General features: G+C 39.9%; 1 protein-coding gene across 3 annotated transcripts in view; it reads left to right on the top strand.

Moving 5' to 3' along the window:
• Positions 1 to 15,625, top strand: part of ADGRE5 (adhesion G protein-coupled receptor E5) — a 147,282-nt gene that overhangs the window by 89,011 nt on the left and 42,646 nt on the right. For all 3 annotated transcript variants that reach the window (XM_075206895.1, XM_075206896.1, XM_075206894.1), the window contains one exon: positions 5,411 to 5,533. In XM_075206895.1, coding sequence (XP_075062996.1) covers positions 5,411 to 5,533 — 123 coding nt within the window. The remainder of the gene's footprint in view (positions 1 to 5,410; positions 5,534 to 15,625) is intronic.

Below are 15,625 nucleotides of genomic sequence, written 5' to 3'. Positions count from 1 at the left end.
AAGCGCATTAGGAGGGGCGATAAATCTACGCAACAGATCCCGAACAACTTGGAAAGACCGTCGCCAGTACAACAAGAAATACAAGGGCAAATAGATGTGTGTCAATCTTTACAGATAATTAACTTATCAGATAGAATTTCAGCGGACTCACACAAGATTATTAAGTTGTGGATTATCTTTCTCCCATCTAGTAACTTCAATCGTTTCAGATGGGAGAAAGACCTTCATTTGTTCACAAGAAGGTTACTTTTAAGTAAGTTCTTCATGAGAGATAATTCCAATCAGTTGGAGAAAATGAATTTCAGGACCCCAATAACGGATACTGGTTTTAATGATGAGGATACTAAATCTATATTAATCCTGGAACAACTGTTGGAGTCTCCCTTGATGGATACTGATCGTAATGATGAGGATTTTGGATCTTTATCAATTCTAGAACAACTCTTGGGTGAACAAACTGACAATGAAAATTCACAGACTCGAACACTAAGACCTATCTGTAAAACGAAATCCACCTTTTGCCCTAATGAGAGCATATGCCTTCAAATAAAGGTCTTTCAAGCTATGGTGTCAAAAGACTTGGATGAGCTTAAACTCAAATCAAACACTAAAGTGAAATGTAAATTTGACAACCTGGGTTTAGATGAAAGAAGAGTCATTAAAGAAATACAATCTTGGGAAGATGTGGTTATTAAGTTATTTGAAAAAGGTGGAAATATAGTAATATGGGCGACAATTATGTACAAAGAAGAAATGTACAAACAACTAAGAGACAGGAATTGTTATCGAACACTGTTCTCCAATCCTTTGGAAGATTACAAATTACTATATGATCAACTAATTAAGAGAGCTCTAGAAAATGGAGTCATTACAAAATCTGAGTTTGAATTCTTGCAAGTTGACTATCCCAAAATACCCACTATATACCTATTACCTAAGGTCCACAAGAATGCCAGTATACCACCTGGAAGACCGATTGTGTCGGGGATTGGTGGTTTAACCGAACAAGCTAGCATTTTTGTGGACTTACATTTACGTGAATACGTGACCTCTCTGCCTTCCTATGTAATAGATACTATGGACATCTTAAAACTTTTAGATGGCCTCACACTGGATCAAGATATTTGGTTAATAACATGTGACGTTGAGTCATTATACACTAGCATTCAGCATCAAGTGGGCATTGAAGCAGTGGAGTTTTTTCTACATGCAAATGACAACCCAATGTTCAATTAATTTCTGATTGTTCTAGAATTTATGCTTAAGAAAAATTTATTTGTTTTCGAGAACAAATTTTACTTGGTACGGTATTCAGCAATATACATTTCAGATCACTATTTGTCAATCACCGGACTGTTCCTCTGGCTCAAGACTTAGGTCTCTCCCCGCCTTGCATGCGCCTGTCTTGCACCGTGGCCGCCCGCCATCTTGACCAGGGGTCTGCGCATGTGCAGACCTACAGACTGTTAAAACCTTGTTCCTCTCCTCATTGGATAATTAATTACTCCTCACTATTTAAGACACCTGCTGCCCTATTACCTTTGCCTGTTCTTGGGCCTTATTCCTGCCTGAGGGTTCCTTCCATGAGGTCTCTACCCCACGCCAGTGGTAATACCTGTCAGCCGCAGATTGCTCCACGCTACCTCGTATCTTACTTGCACCTGGACAAGTCTCTACTCCACGCCAGTGGTAATACCTGTCAGCCGCAGACCGCTCCACGCTACCTCGTATCTTACCTGCACCTGGACAAGTCTCTACTCCACGCCAGTGGTAATACCTGTCAGTCGCAGACCGCTCCACGCTACCTCGTATCTTACCTGCACCTGGACAAGTCTCTACTCCATGCCAATGGTAATACCTGTCAGTTGCAGACCGCTTCACGCTACCTCGTATTTTACCTGCACCTGGACAAGTCTCTACCCCACGCCAGTGGTAATACCTGTCAGTCGCAGACCGCTCCTCGCTATCTTGTATGTTATTTATTACCGGGACTAAGTTTCTACTTTGCATCTGTAGTAATATTTGCTAGTCGCTGACTTCCCTGCTACTTTGTATTTGGCTGATCGTATAGTCTTTGCCTTCAGTTGTAAAGTATCCGTCTGTTACAGTTTACCTCCATTCTAGGCACTTCCCAACCTCTCATTCCCAGTTACTATGGGCGTCATTCTCGCTGTGTCATTACTATTCCTACTACTCAGAGACTATCTAATCTTCTGGCATTCCTCCTCCTATCCAGCTCAAGGAGGTCCTTGCTCTCATTGTGTATAGCTGTATCCGTCTATTTACCATACTCTCCAGGGGGCCGTGACCTGCACAGTGGAAGCCGCTAAAACCCATACTTCCTTGCGGGAGATCCTGGAGAAGACCAGCCGCTGTGTTAGACTTCACGCCTCTGGTGAGCAAAGCTACATCTGGTAAATTCTGGGTCAAGACTCCTAGTGACCGTGACACTATTCCTTAATATTTCCACTATTGTTCAATTTAGTAAAGGGATTATCCCACCAGCATTTATTTATTAACCACACAGTTATTATTTTGGTATTTTTTTTATTCAGTTTTTATTCAGTTTATTGCACAGTTATCACCATCATCACACACAAAATATTTTATTTTTTATTATTTTTTTACTAATTATTTTAGTTATTTATTATATTAGTAATTAAAATCAAAAACTCAATGTAACAAATAATATAATAGAAAATAATAAAAAAATAAAAATAAAACAATATAAAAAATTAAATAAAAAAAAATGAACAACATCAACACAGCATAAATATTACACATATGAACAAGTTATCTATTTAAAACAATAGATGATCAATAATAGAATATATAAAACACAAAATAAATTTAAAAAAAATTATAACAATAACAAATAATTCATACTCAAGATTAAAAGATATTGTCCGAGAGCGCTTCAATAGAAAATAGCAGCCCAAAATCACATCAGCAGGAGACCACACTCCTGAATACACATAAAACAAAAGAATAGATTACCAGATGCTAAATTATGTCATACAAAAATACGTCATGCAAAAATAGTCCAAGTAGGCATCAAAGTCCACATAAATATCTTGTCAATATTCCTCTTTTTCTCTTCACCTTAGATTTTCCATTGGTGCAAACCGGAAAAAAAGGAAATATATATAGTGAAGTATATCACAACATAGGTTATATATAGTACCCCAAGGAGAATCTTCACCACGTGGGGGAATCTTATTATAACACAAGACTCTTTAGAACACCGCAGGATAGTTTCTTCATTTTGTGGAATGATCACCAAAAGGACCACACTTTAATGCAAGTCCAATCACCGTGAGTGATAGTGACCCCCCCAATAGTAATTGTTACAGGCCTTATAACATCACTTGTGATTCTCACAGCAAATCTTTTCAGAATTTTCCTTGCCAGAACATCTCTCACTCAAAAAAAGATATAACTAGATCTGGGTGCATTACCTTAAAACAAATTTATTCAAAACATAAAAATATATAAAACAAGAGTTACAAGTGCTCCTACCAGATATTGCCTGAAAAACAGCATATATACAGAAAGACAGGATGTTTTTCAGTCCAACAAATGCAGCTTCCACGGTAATCCAGGAATGAGAGCACAAGATATTCACCAACGCGTTTCAATCCCTTTGCTTGAAACGCGTAACATAACTGGTGATAGTCACAATACAATATAAATTGTCATCTTTATATAATAGTCAGGGGTAAAATATCTGAAGTATTTACTGTGTGTAATTTCTAATACTCTTTGTGGCCAATAAAAAAACTGTTAATTTGATTTACCTGACACCCTCTATTACAGCAAGAACCGTGGTAGGTATATGTCATGTGTCTTGAATTGTCACACCTAAGTAGGCTAACTGGCTCCCAAGTCACAGGGTCCCTTCTGATAGCTATCTATATTAAGGTTTTCCTGGTAAAGCAAGGGGATATGGGCATTGAAAGGTGTAAGGTTTGTCATTTAACAGATTTATGTGAGTCACAGATGCCCATATGTTGGGTAGACAAACTCCACACAACTCCAAAGGACACCAGCTGCCTATGTGTTTATACAGAATATCTATAATTCAAAACACACTTTTTCATATTTCATATTTTTAGAAATGTCTGTGCCAATTTAAACTCGGGGACAGAAAATGCCTAAGGTGTGTAGATTATAAATAGACACTGTACGTAGAACCTACAGAAACCACACATCTTTCGGAATATGACTTACTAATGTCATAATAATATCATATTTCATATGCAAATGTACAGGAATTTTAGACCTGTCTATTGACTGTGGAATAATGTCTCAGTGAAATATCCGAGAAAACATAAGATAGGTATAAGAATTTTGGACTTCTTCTGAACAAGTTATGATTCCACCAAGAGGGGCTCTCCAACCATGTTAGCATATACCATGCACCCTATGAGGGAACTCCCAGGAGAATATGTTCATAAACCCCCTGCATGTTATGAAAAAAATTCAGCTCTGTGGATTCAATCCAATTAGGGACCATCCACTTCATTCTGCCTTGTGTTATTTGTATGTCATTTAAAATGTTTTTTTTTTATTATATCCAATACCCTTTTTATATTAAATCTAAAATTCAATAAGTTTACACTTGATACTTTATTGAATCCATAAGCCTTTTATAAAAAGCAGTATTGCCTTGATCATGTTAATCTTAATATGCTTATCTGCATTAACCCTTTGATTGATGGTTGTGAATTGTTAAAACTTTTGCTAATAAGGAGCACAGTGTGCGCCAGCAGATTAGTTTGGGTAACAGAGTTTTATTGCTCTAATACAATAGATGGTAGCAGTGATTAGGTGTTAATGAATGTGAGAGAATTGTTTTGGGGGTGATTCAGTGACATGTGTAACCTGTGGTATAGGTGTGTGCTAAATTTAGTGCTGAAATCCTTTGTAACCCCTTACAGTAAAAATCCAAATGACGGACGCTGGGAGCGTGTTTGTGACGTGCCACTTTATTGTTTACATTTTAATTTTTTTTTTATTTTGTAAAGTAATATTTTGTTCTTTACACAAAAAACATTTATGCATTGGTTTAATGAGGGACACATAATATCCATGAAGTTAATATATACAGATAGGATGCTATAGGGTTTGGGATCTAGGAGAACTATGGCTGTAGGTGCGGGAGCACAGGGAAAGTGTCGGGGGAGAAGGAGCAGAATTGTAAAACGGGGTCAGATTATAGCTATGAGCAGAAAAGCTTGGCGATTTACTATGATTTTAATTTTTAACAAATACTTTCAACATTGACAAGAATTACCATTTGAGTACATGTAATTTGTTTATGCATGTGACTGGTGGGGCGGTCACAATGGATATTTACACAAGAATTATATTTTTCACTGTCCTAATATATTACTTTGTCATCCTACAGATGAAGCAGATTGTGGTGGTAAAGTGTTGTGCCCTCTACCTGAAGACTGTAGTGATATAACAAACTGTCACTGTATGGATGGATACAGTAAATATCCTAATGGAAATACATTCATATGTGATGGTGAGTTAATGTATGTAGTAACAGGCGTAATGGTTACACTAGAGTTTTACGAATGATTTTTTTTCAAACACTGTTGTATGTGATATAGTATGGCCATATTATTTCTAGAAATAAAAGTCAACTGATTGGGTTAGTTAAGAAAGTACTGAAGATGATAAGGGAAAAAAAAAATTGTTAAAACAAAAGTGAACTGAAAAATCATCGATATAAGGATTGTAGCAAAATTTGTCAAAAGATAAAGAAGTTATCAAAGATTAATGCTGAAAAATATGTTGCAAAATATATAAAGTTTAATTCCAAATTTTTAGTACATACTGTAAACAATAAGAAAAATAAAATCCATATATCACAATTAGGTGATCCCTCCCTCCGTATTACTTCAAAGTGATGTATAACATGTGAAAAAAATAAAAATATAACATAGTGTGACATTGTTTAAACAAAATTATTATACATAAACTGGAAAAAATTTTGAAGAAAATTTCTTAGATGTATTGTAATCCATATGATTTATTCCACACAATATATCTCCTATGTGATTCTACTTACTAGACAATCAATACATAATCGCCTTCAGTGCTCAAACAATGTGATCTGATGCCTGGTCCATCACCACCCAAATCCTTAAGTGAAAACACTAACAAGAGGAAGATGGAAAAAAAGCGTGATATCAGATTTTTTTAGATTTTCCCTCTATGGTAGTGCTGAGAATTCCTTCCTGGCATAATCCCTCAGTGTAGATATGAAAAAAATAAAACGGATCTAGCGTGATACCGCTTATAACTGAGATGCACTTGAATTGCACATAAATGCATATATAACACACATATAAAAAAGATACATAAAAATAGTTAAAATAGAAAAAAACTGGAACATGGTTGTATGAGGATCCCTACCAGATGGAGATAGATATGAGCATGTTGTTATAACGCCCCGGGGTATCTGCACAGTATCCACTTCTCCTCTGGTACTTCAGATGGTAAATGTGGGGTCCTGTGGGTTCCAGATTTTTGCAACCCTTTCAACCCAACGCGTTTCAACCTTTTGAAACAGGTCTTTTTCAAGGATCCTTGAAAGTAGAACAACTAGTAAGTAGAACCACATAGGAGATATATTGCGGTGGAATACATCATATGGATTACATCACGTCTAAGAAATTTTCTTAATTTTTTTTTCCAGTTTATGTATAATAATTTTGTTTAAACAATGTCACACTATGTTATATTTTTATTTTTTTACATGTTATACATCACTTCAAAATAATACGGAGGGAAGGATCACCTAATTGTGATATATGGGTCTACTCGTGATTTGAATATAAGTATTTCCTTTCACTATATATGTTTGAATTTGTTTACTGATATAATTGATTTTGTGTAAGGTGTTAATTGTGACTTAAACACTTACTGATTTATAGAGTTATGTGAATACACTCAGTGCCACTGATTACTCTTAAATTCAGGTATAGATCCATTTTTTGGGAACATTTGTGTGGTTCCATTAGGAGGAATAGCAGCAGCTGAGAATAGCGCGGTTTACCACTTTTTATTTACTTTTTTCCAGTAGTACACAGTATGTTAAACTAGTGCAATGAGTGTTCAAAGCAGCATATACTGATAGACATAGATGTTATAATGCTCAGAGAAAATTAAGGAACCATATTAGTCCCTCTCTGGTGAAAGTGAAAGGTCCTCCATAGGACAAGTTCTTATAGCAAAATTATTCTGCTAAAACTTTAGTTATGCACTAGTAAATACAAAATTTTTAATATGGGGTTCTGTTCAGCCAAATTTCATTCACAGACCAGGCTCCAGTATGTAGTTCCAAGTTTGCATACACGCTTAAATAAATTGGCATCCATAAATCAGGAATGAGTGGGATGGATGTGGGGATTATCTTTTGTGCTACATAGCTGCTCAGACCTTCGGTTGCATAGACTGTGTGTTTCTATTCTGTGAATTAGCAGCTCCACTTGTGAGTGACAGTAATCTCACTCCATGATAGTGCTGAATCTGCAGCTAACCACAGAATGCGATGGCATACCATGTCTGTATTGCACAAGGAATGTGTCCATTGAGGCTTTTTTTGTCTATGGAGTCTCATAGATTTTTCTAAAGTGATAATATTCATGCTATTATGATATCAAGTTCAGAAACACAGAACTAGATGGCATATAGGAACCACTTAGCTCATCTAGTTTTCACTATGTTTCTGAATCCCTAATAACTAGAGATAGTCACTGACCCCCGTGTTTTGGTTTTGTATTCGGTTTTGGATCTGGATTACCTTCGTGTTTTGGTTTTGGTTTGGTCTTGGTTTTGCAAAACCGCCCTTGCGTGTTTTGGTTTTGGTTTTGGTTTTGTTTGGTTTTGTTTTGCTATTTTTGAAAAAAATACAATTTTTTGGGTCTAAAATAACCTCATTTAGTGCTCCACCAGTTTCTTAGATAAGTGAGGTAATTCTAAAGATAATAAATTATGAAAAAACAGTTTAATCCCTGGTAGGCCGTCCTTAATGCGAACACTTGTCTGCAAATTATATAGTCAAACCTGGTTGTCTACCTCCTCCATCTTTGTTTATTGGCAATGTAGCCATCGTCTTTGGGTGTATATTACACCCTACACTTGTAGTTGAATATAAAAAAAGCAGCCTGCACAGACTGTGGAGCTAGAAAGTAAAATTAAATGGACCACGGTACTTTGGTGGCTATCTAAGCCCCCCCCCGCCCTCCACTTGTAATTGAATATAAAAAAAACAGCCTGCATAGACTGTAGAACTAGAAATTTGAATATACAAAGAAATGGACAAAGGCAGTTTCGTATCTGTCTGCATCAGACCCCCTCCCCATCCATGTGTGGTAAAATAGAAAAAAAAGCAGCCTGCATAGACTGTAGAACTAGAAATTTGAATATACAAAGAAATGGACAAAGGCAGTTTGGTATCTGTCTGCATCAAACTAGGGATGTGCACTGGCCACTTTTGGTGTCTCGTGTTTTGTGTTTTGGATTTGGATTTGCTTGAGGTTTTGGGTTCGGATTTGTTTCGCAAAACACTTGACGAAAGGTTTTGGTTCGGATTTAAGGTTTTGGATTCAGATTTTTTTTGAAAAAAACATAAAAAGTGTTAAAAACAAGTTTTTTTGTTTATTTTCACTCCTACGCTATTATTAACCTCAATAACATTCAATAACAATCATTTCCACTAATTCCCAGTCTATTCTGAACACCTCACACCTCACAATATTGTTTTTAGTCCAAAACGTTTCACCGAGGTAGCTTTCTGGACTGCAATTTGGTGGCACAATACCTCCGCCTTCAAATGGTCTGAATTCCACTACACAGCTGCCTGCTCCTACATCCTCTGCAGCATATACAGGGTGTAGTTCGAGCGTGTCAATACCTCTTGTTTTTGACGATGACAGGTCATTTTCATTAATTTATGATTTGGCAGCAACAGTCAACGTTGTTTAATATCTGATACGCCTCTATCTGGACTGCATAGTGGAGTGGCCCCGGTACCCAATTTGGTACCGGGGCCACAATACCTCCTCCAACTTTCAAGTGTAGTGTTTATAATTTATAAAAACTACAGTAGTTATAGCACGTCAATAACTCTTGTTTTAGACGACCATGGTACAGAGCATTCATCATTGAGATCCCATCAAGTATGTGAAAGACAGACAGGGTCGAAGTGTTATTTGTTGACTTTGTTAACCCAAAAATTGTCGCTGTTGCAAATATTCGTGCAATGAAGAGTGACTTTTTCTATTAAAGGCTCAAGCTTTCAAGTGTAGTGTTTCTAACTTATAAACACCACAGTAGTTCAAGCACGTCAATACCTCTTGTTTTAGACGACCATGGTACAGAGCATTCATCATTGAGATCCCATCAAGTATGTGAAAGACAGACAGGGTCGAAGTGTTATTTGTTGACTTTGTTAACCCAAAAATTGTCGCTGTTGCAAATATTCGTGCAATGAAGAGTGACTTTTTCTATTAAAGGCTCAAGCTTTTAAGTGTAGTGTTTCTAACTTATAAACACTACAGTAGTTCAAGCACGTCAATACCTCTTGTTTTAGACGACCATGGTACAGAGCATTCATCATTGAGATCCCATCAAGTATGTGAAAGACAGACAGGGTCGAAGTGTTATTTATTGACTTTGTTAACCCAAAAATTGTCGCTGTTGCAAATATTCGTGCAATGAAGAGTGACTTTTTCTATTAAAGGCTCAAGCTTTCAAGTGTAGTGTTTCTAACTTATAAACACTACAGTAGTTCAAGCACGTCAATACCTCTTGTTTTTGATTATGACAGGGCATTTTACTTTTGGTTTAATTTGTTAAATTTGTTTTAATTTTGTTTTCCTTTGTGCTCATGGCAAACGACTGTTGAATGGTCACATAATGGCAATAAAAGAGTTGCAAGATGGAATTGTCCTTGGGCCCTCCCACCCACCCTTATGTTGTTGAAATAGGACATGCACACTTTAACAAACCAATCATTTCAGCGACAGGGCCTACCAAACAACTGTGGCTGAAATTATTGGTTTGTTTGGACCCCCACAAAAAGAGCTGGCAAAGAATAAAAAGAGTTGCAAGATGGAATTGTGCTTGGGCCCTCCCACCCACCCTTATGTTGTTGAAATAGGATATGCACACTTTAACAAACCAATCATTTCAGCGACAGGGCCTACCAAACTGTGCCTGAAATGATTGGTTTGTTTGGGCCCCCACACCAAAAAAGCTATTCATCTCTCCCTGTACAAAATAAACAGGCTCTACTGAGGCAAGATGTCGTCCTCATCCTCATCCTCTGATTCCTCTCCCCCTACAGTGTGTACTTCCTCCTCCTCACACATTATCAATTCGTCCCCGCTGGACTCCACAACCACAGGTCCCTCTGTACTATCTGGAGGGCAGTGCTGTACTTGATTGAGGAATTGATAATTAATTTTTATGAACATCATTTTTTCAACGTTCTGAGGAAGCAACCTCCTTCGCCGCTCACTGACCAGGTTCCCCTCTGCACTAAAAACTCTTTCCGAGTACACACTGGAGGGGGGACAACTCAGGTAAAATAGAGCCAGTTTGTACAGGGGCTTCCAAACTGGCTTTTTTTCCTGCCAGTAACAATATGGACTGTCTGACATGTCTATTTGGATGGTGTCAGCAAAATAATCCTCCACCATTTTTTCTATTGTGACAGCATCCAATGCAGCAACAGTAGACATGTCTGCAATGGTTGGCAGGTCCTTCAGTCCGGCCCAGATGTTATCAGCATCCCCGCTAGCGGCTCTTTTAGGAAAACTGAGCTTTTTCCTCGCAGCCACAGATGTGGAGGAAAATGAGGGTGGAGCTGTTGGCATGCCACGGTCCTCTTCAGAGGACAATCTCCTGACCAGCAGGTCTTTGCACCGCTGCAGACTTGTGTCCGCCGGAAACAGAGACAAAACATATGCTTTAAACCGAGGATCGAGAACGGTGGCCAGAATGTATTCCTCTGCCTTTAAAATAGTGACCACCCGCGGATCATGGCAAAGCGTACGAAGGGCTTCATCCACAAGAGCTACATGCTTGGTGGAATCGCAGCTGCTTCTGCAACAGCCTGATCAGGGGAATCACCTGACTCAAGCTGGCAGTGTCGGAACTGACTTCTCGTGTGGCAAGTTCAAACGGCTGGAGAACCTTGCACAACACGGAAATCAGTCTCCACTGCGCTTGACTCAGGCGCATCCCCACTCCTTTGCTTATGTCGTAGGTGGCGGTGTAGGCCTGAATGGCCTTTTGCTGCTCCTCCATCCTCTGCAGCATATAGAGGGTGGAGTTCTAGCGCGTCACAACATCTTGCATGACGATGGGCTTTCTCATCCCATGGACATCAGCTGTTTCCCCCCCCTGGTGCCTCATTTACAATAACCACATCACCATCCTCATCATCAAGTTCCTCCACAGCGCCAGCTAAATCAATAGCCTCCTCTCGGTGTACAACATTGACACCTTGATTATCCAAATCTGGACCTACACTGTGGGTGATCCTTCCAACATATGCAGAGGGTGTGCTGCAAATGCTGGATGGAGTCACCTCTTCCCGTACAGTGATGGGAAGGTCAGGCTTCACAACCACCAACACCCTTGGACTCGCCTTGGAGATTTGTGATGTCATCTGTTTAGAAGAGAGTTGTTTGCTGTTTTGTTGTTGTTGCTGACAGCATAACTCTCTTAAATTTTTTGTAGGGGTGGGAGGAGGAGGGCTTAGATCCTTGGGTGAAGCTGGACCACTAGTCATGAACACGGGCCAGGGCCTAAGCCGTTCCTTGCCACTACGTGTCGTAAATGGCATATTGCCAACTTTACGTTTCTCCTCAGATGATTTTAAGTTTCTCTTTTTGTTACTTTTTGGGAACTTGGGCTTTTTGGATTTTACATGCCCTGTACTAGGAGATTGGGCATCGGGCTTGCCAGACGACGTTGATGGCATTTCATCGTCTATGTCATGACTAGTGGCAGCAGCTTCAGCATTAGGAGGAAGTGGTTCTTGATCTTTCCCTACTTTATCCTCCAAATTTTGGTACTCCATTATATGCAGCACAAGAGAGCATACCCCTAAACCACACACACTGAGCAAAGCCTTTACAAATTTACTGGACTTATACTGCTGAATCAGTGAACTTTGTAATAGCAGTACCACTGGACTTATACTGCTGAATCAGTGAACTTTGTAATATAGCAGTACTACTGGACTTATACTGCTGAATCAGTGAACTTTGTAATATATCAGTACCACTGGACTTATACTGCTGAATCAGTGAACTTTGTAATATAGCAGTATACCAATGGACTTATACTGCAGGATTGTTTTGGGATATTTTTTTTTTATTTCTTATAATTCCTTTTTCTTTTTTTTTCTTTTTTTAGAACTTTTTTTGAATTTTTTTATAATTTGGGATTAATGGGGAAATAACAATGCCCTTAGAAGGACAGAGCACAGGACACAGCACCACTGGACTGAACAGGACACAGCACAGGACCCAGCAGCACCACTGAACTCAGAAGGACAGAGCACAGGACACAGCACCACTGGACTGAACAGGACACAGCACAGGACCCAGCAGCACCACTGAACTCAGAAGGACAGAGCACAGGACACAGCACCACTGGACTGAGCAGAACACAGCACAGCACAGAACTGAACAGCACAGCACAGCACAAGATATAGCAGGACAGAGGACCACCTAACACAACCTCTCTCTACCCTGATCAATGCCCGAGTGAAGATGGCGGCGACTAGCGGGGAATTTATAGGATCCGAGTATCGCGAGAACCGACAGCAGGATTATGACTCAGAGCCTCGGTTTCAGTTTTGCAATTGGCGGGAATACCCGGATCTGTCTCGGATCCGGCTCGGAACGGCAACGTTCGGGTGGGCTCGGATTTCAGATATCCGAGCCCGCTCATGTCTATATCAGACCCCCCCCCCATCCACGTGTAGTAAAATAGAAAAAAAAGCAGCCTGCATAGACTGTAGAACTAGAAATTCGAATATACAAAGAAATGGACAAAGTCAGTTTGGTATCTGTCTGCATCAGATCCCCTCTCCACTAGGAACAAAATAGAAAACTATTCAGCCATTATATAATCTAGAATATAAATTGAAATTGAGAAAGGCAATTTGGTATCTGTCTGCATCATAATCATCAACATCCTCATTAGCGCCCTCATCACCTCCATAAATCTCCCCCTCATCCTCTTCTATTTCCAAAGTGGCATCCTTAATTTGTGTATCGCCGGCTACACTCGGGCTGTTCAGGCACACATCAGCAGAACTGCTGAAAGGGTCACTTTATGGGTACACTAACAGAATGCTCACGATTAGACATACCACTGTTGGATGGACTCTCCACAGGGATCGGTGTCATTTCTGATTCAGAGCAAACATTATCCTCCAATGCCTTACTGTTATCTTGCAGCTCGGCTTTGATGCGTAACAGTAGTTGTGCACCACTTGTAGGCTCGGTAACATTTTTGGATCTGACACTAATAGCCAAAGGTGAAGGCCTCGTTCTCTCTTTTGCCACTGCGTGTGTAGAATGGCATGTTGGCAATTGTTTTTTTATCAGCACTTAACTTTTGCTCAGTAACACTTCTTTTTCACTTCAACACAGTAATTTTTTTTTTGTTTTTCGTTTTTTGCACTGATTTGGAAACACTCTGTTGTTTGACATGGCCTTGGCCAGATGACGTACTGGGAACACTAACATCAGGACTGGTGACAGAACCTGGTTGTTCATTCTGATCATATTTGGACTGCTTTGAATTCATTCTGAGCGCAAAGCACTTGTAGTGGTAAAAATTATTTGGTAAGATGCTGCTGACAGATATGACTTTTGACAGCCAGAAATATTTATGCACAATTATGGGGGACACCCCAAAAGCACTGGGGAGTGCCAAATATTAAAACAAAATTATAAACCTCTATCCTCCTCTCTTCTATAGCGATTTTTGTTAGAGCAATTGAAATAAGAATATTGTATTCTCTGTCCCTGCTCTAATCAGCCTGTGACTACACCCTGCTCTCTCCCTCTGTCAAATGGCGATGGATTGCTGTGGAGGCGTGTATTTATAATCTTCAAGTATCGCGAGAACCGAGCCCCGAGATCCGACGACGTCACAATGACGTTCGGCCTCGATTTCGATTCGGAACGGGCGGGAGAGTACCGAGCTCCTCAGCTCGGTACTCGGATAGCCAAAGTTCGGGTGGGTTCGGTTCTCGGGGAACTGGACCCGCCCATCTCTACTAATAACTAAGCATGTTTAAATTGTTTGATTATATTAGCTTCTACTACTCAACCTATCAAGTACTGTTTTGGTAAAGTCATTTTTACTCATATTTTCTCTAAACCTAGTACCCACCAATTCCAGTGTATTTTATTAGACATCCCCCCTGCCCACCAGATTTTCGATCTCTTGAAACCCCCATCATCGTATTTTCTCCCATATTCGCCCCTGCATTTTTCCCACATATCACCACTCTTCTCATGTAACCCCTGTGCAACAAATTTTCTTTTACCTGTAACCACCTGCACACCAGCATTTCTCTCACATGTCACCCTTGTGCACCACCTTTACTCGCACATGACTCCCCTTTAGCACCATCTTTTCTTTTACAGGTCACCCCCACCCCATGCATCAGCTTTTCTCACACATAACACCCCCTGCGTACCAGCTTTTCTCGTAGGACTCCCCTTGTGCACATAAAAACCCCTGATCACCACCTTTTCTCATACATGACAACCCCTGAACACCAGCTTTTCTCACACATGTTACCCTCTGCACACCAGCTCTTTTCACATCACCCCCTGCGCACCAGCCTCTCTCACACATCACCCCCTGCGCACCAGATTTTCTCACACATGTCACCCCTTGTGCACCACCTTTTCTCATACATGACTCCCCCCGCGCACCAGCTTTTCACACACGTCACCCCCTGCACACCAGCTCTTCTCATTTCATCCATTGCGCACCAACTTTTCTTTCACATGTCACATGTCACCCCCTACACACCAACTTTTCTCACACATAACAGCCCTTTTGCACCACTATTTCTCACACTTGACTCCCCCTGTGCACCAGCTTTTCTCATACATGTCACTTCCTGCACACCAGCTCTTCTTACATCACACCTTGCGCACCACTTTTTCTTTCAAAGGTCACCCTCTGTACATTAACTTTTCTCTTATATGTCATACCATGTGCCCACCAGCTTTTGTCTCATGTTGCACCCCATATGCCCTCCAGCTTTTTTTTTACATGTCACCCCATGCCCACCAGCTTCTCACACATTTTCACCAGCTTTTCTCTGACATACCAACCAATATGCTCACCATCTCTTCTTTCACATCACACAATATGCCCACCATCTTTTCTCTCAAATTCCCTCTTATGCCCACCAGTTTTTCTCTCATCTTTTATCCCATATGTCCTCCAGCTTTTCATTCTCAAGCCACCCAATATGACCTCCAGCTTTTCTCACATATGCCACACCATGTGCCCACCAGCTTTACTTTGACATGTCACCCGCCATCTTTTGTTTCAC

The sequence above is a fragment of the Mixophyes fleayi genome, chromosome 4 (assembly GCF_038048845.1).
Source record: "Mixophyes fleayi isolate aMixFle1 chromosome 4, aMixFle1.hap1, whole genome shotgun sequence".
NCBI classification, from domain to species: domain Eukaryota; kingdom Metazoa; phylum Chordata; class Amphibia; order Anura; family Limnodynastidae; genus Mixophyes; species Mixophyes fleayi.
This window is presented reverse-complemented; position numbering and strand designations above follow the sequence as displayed.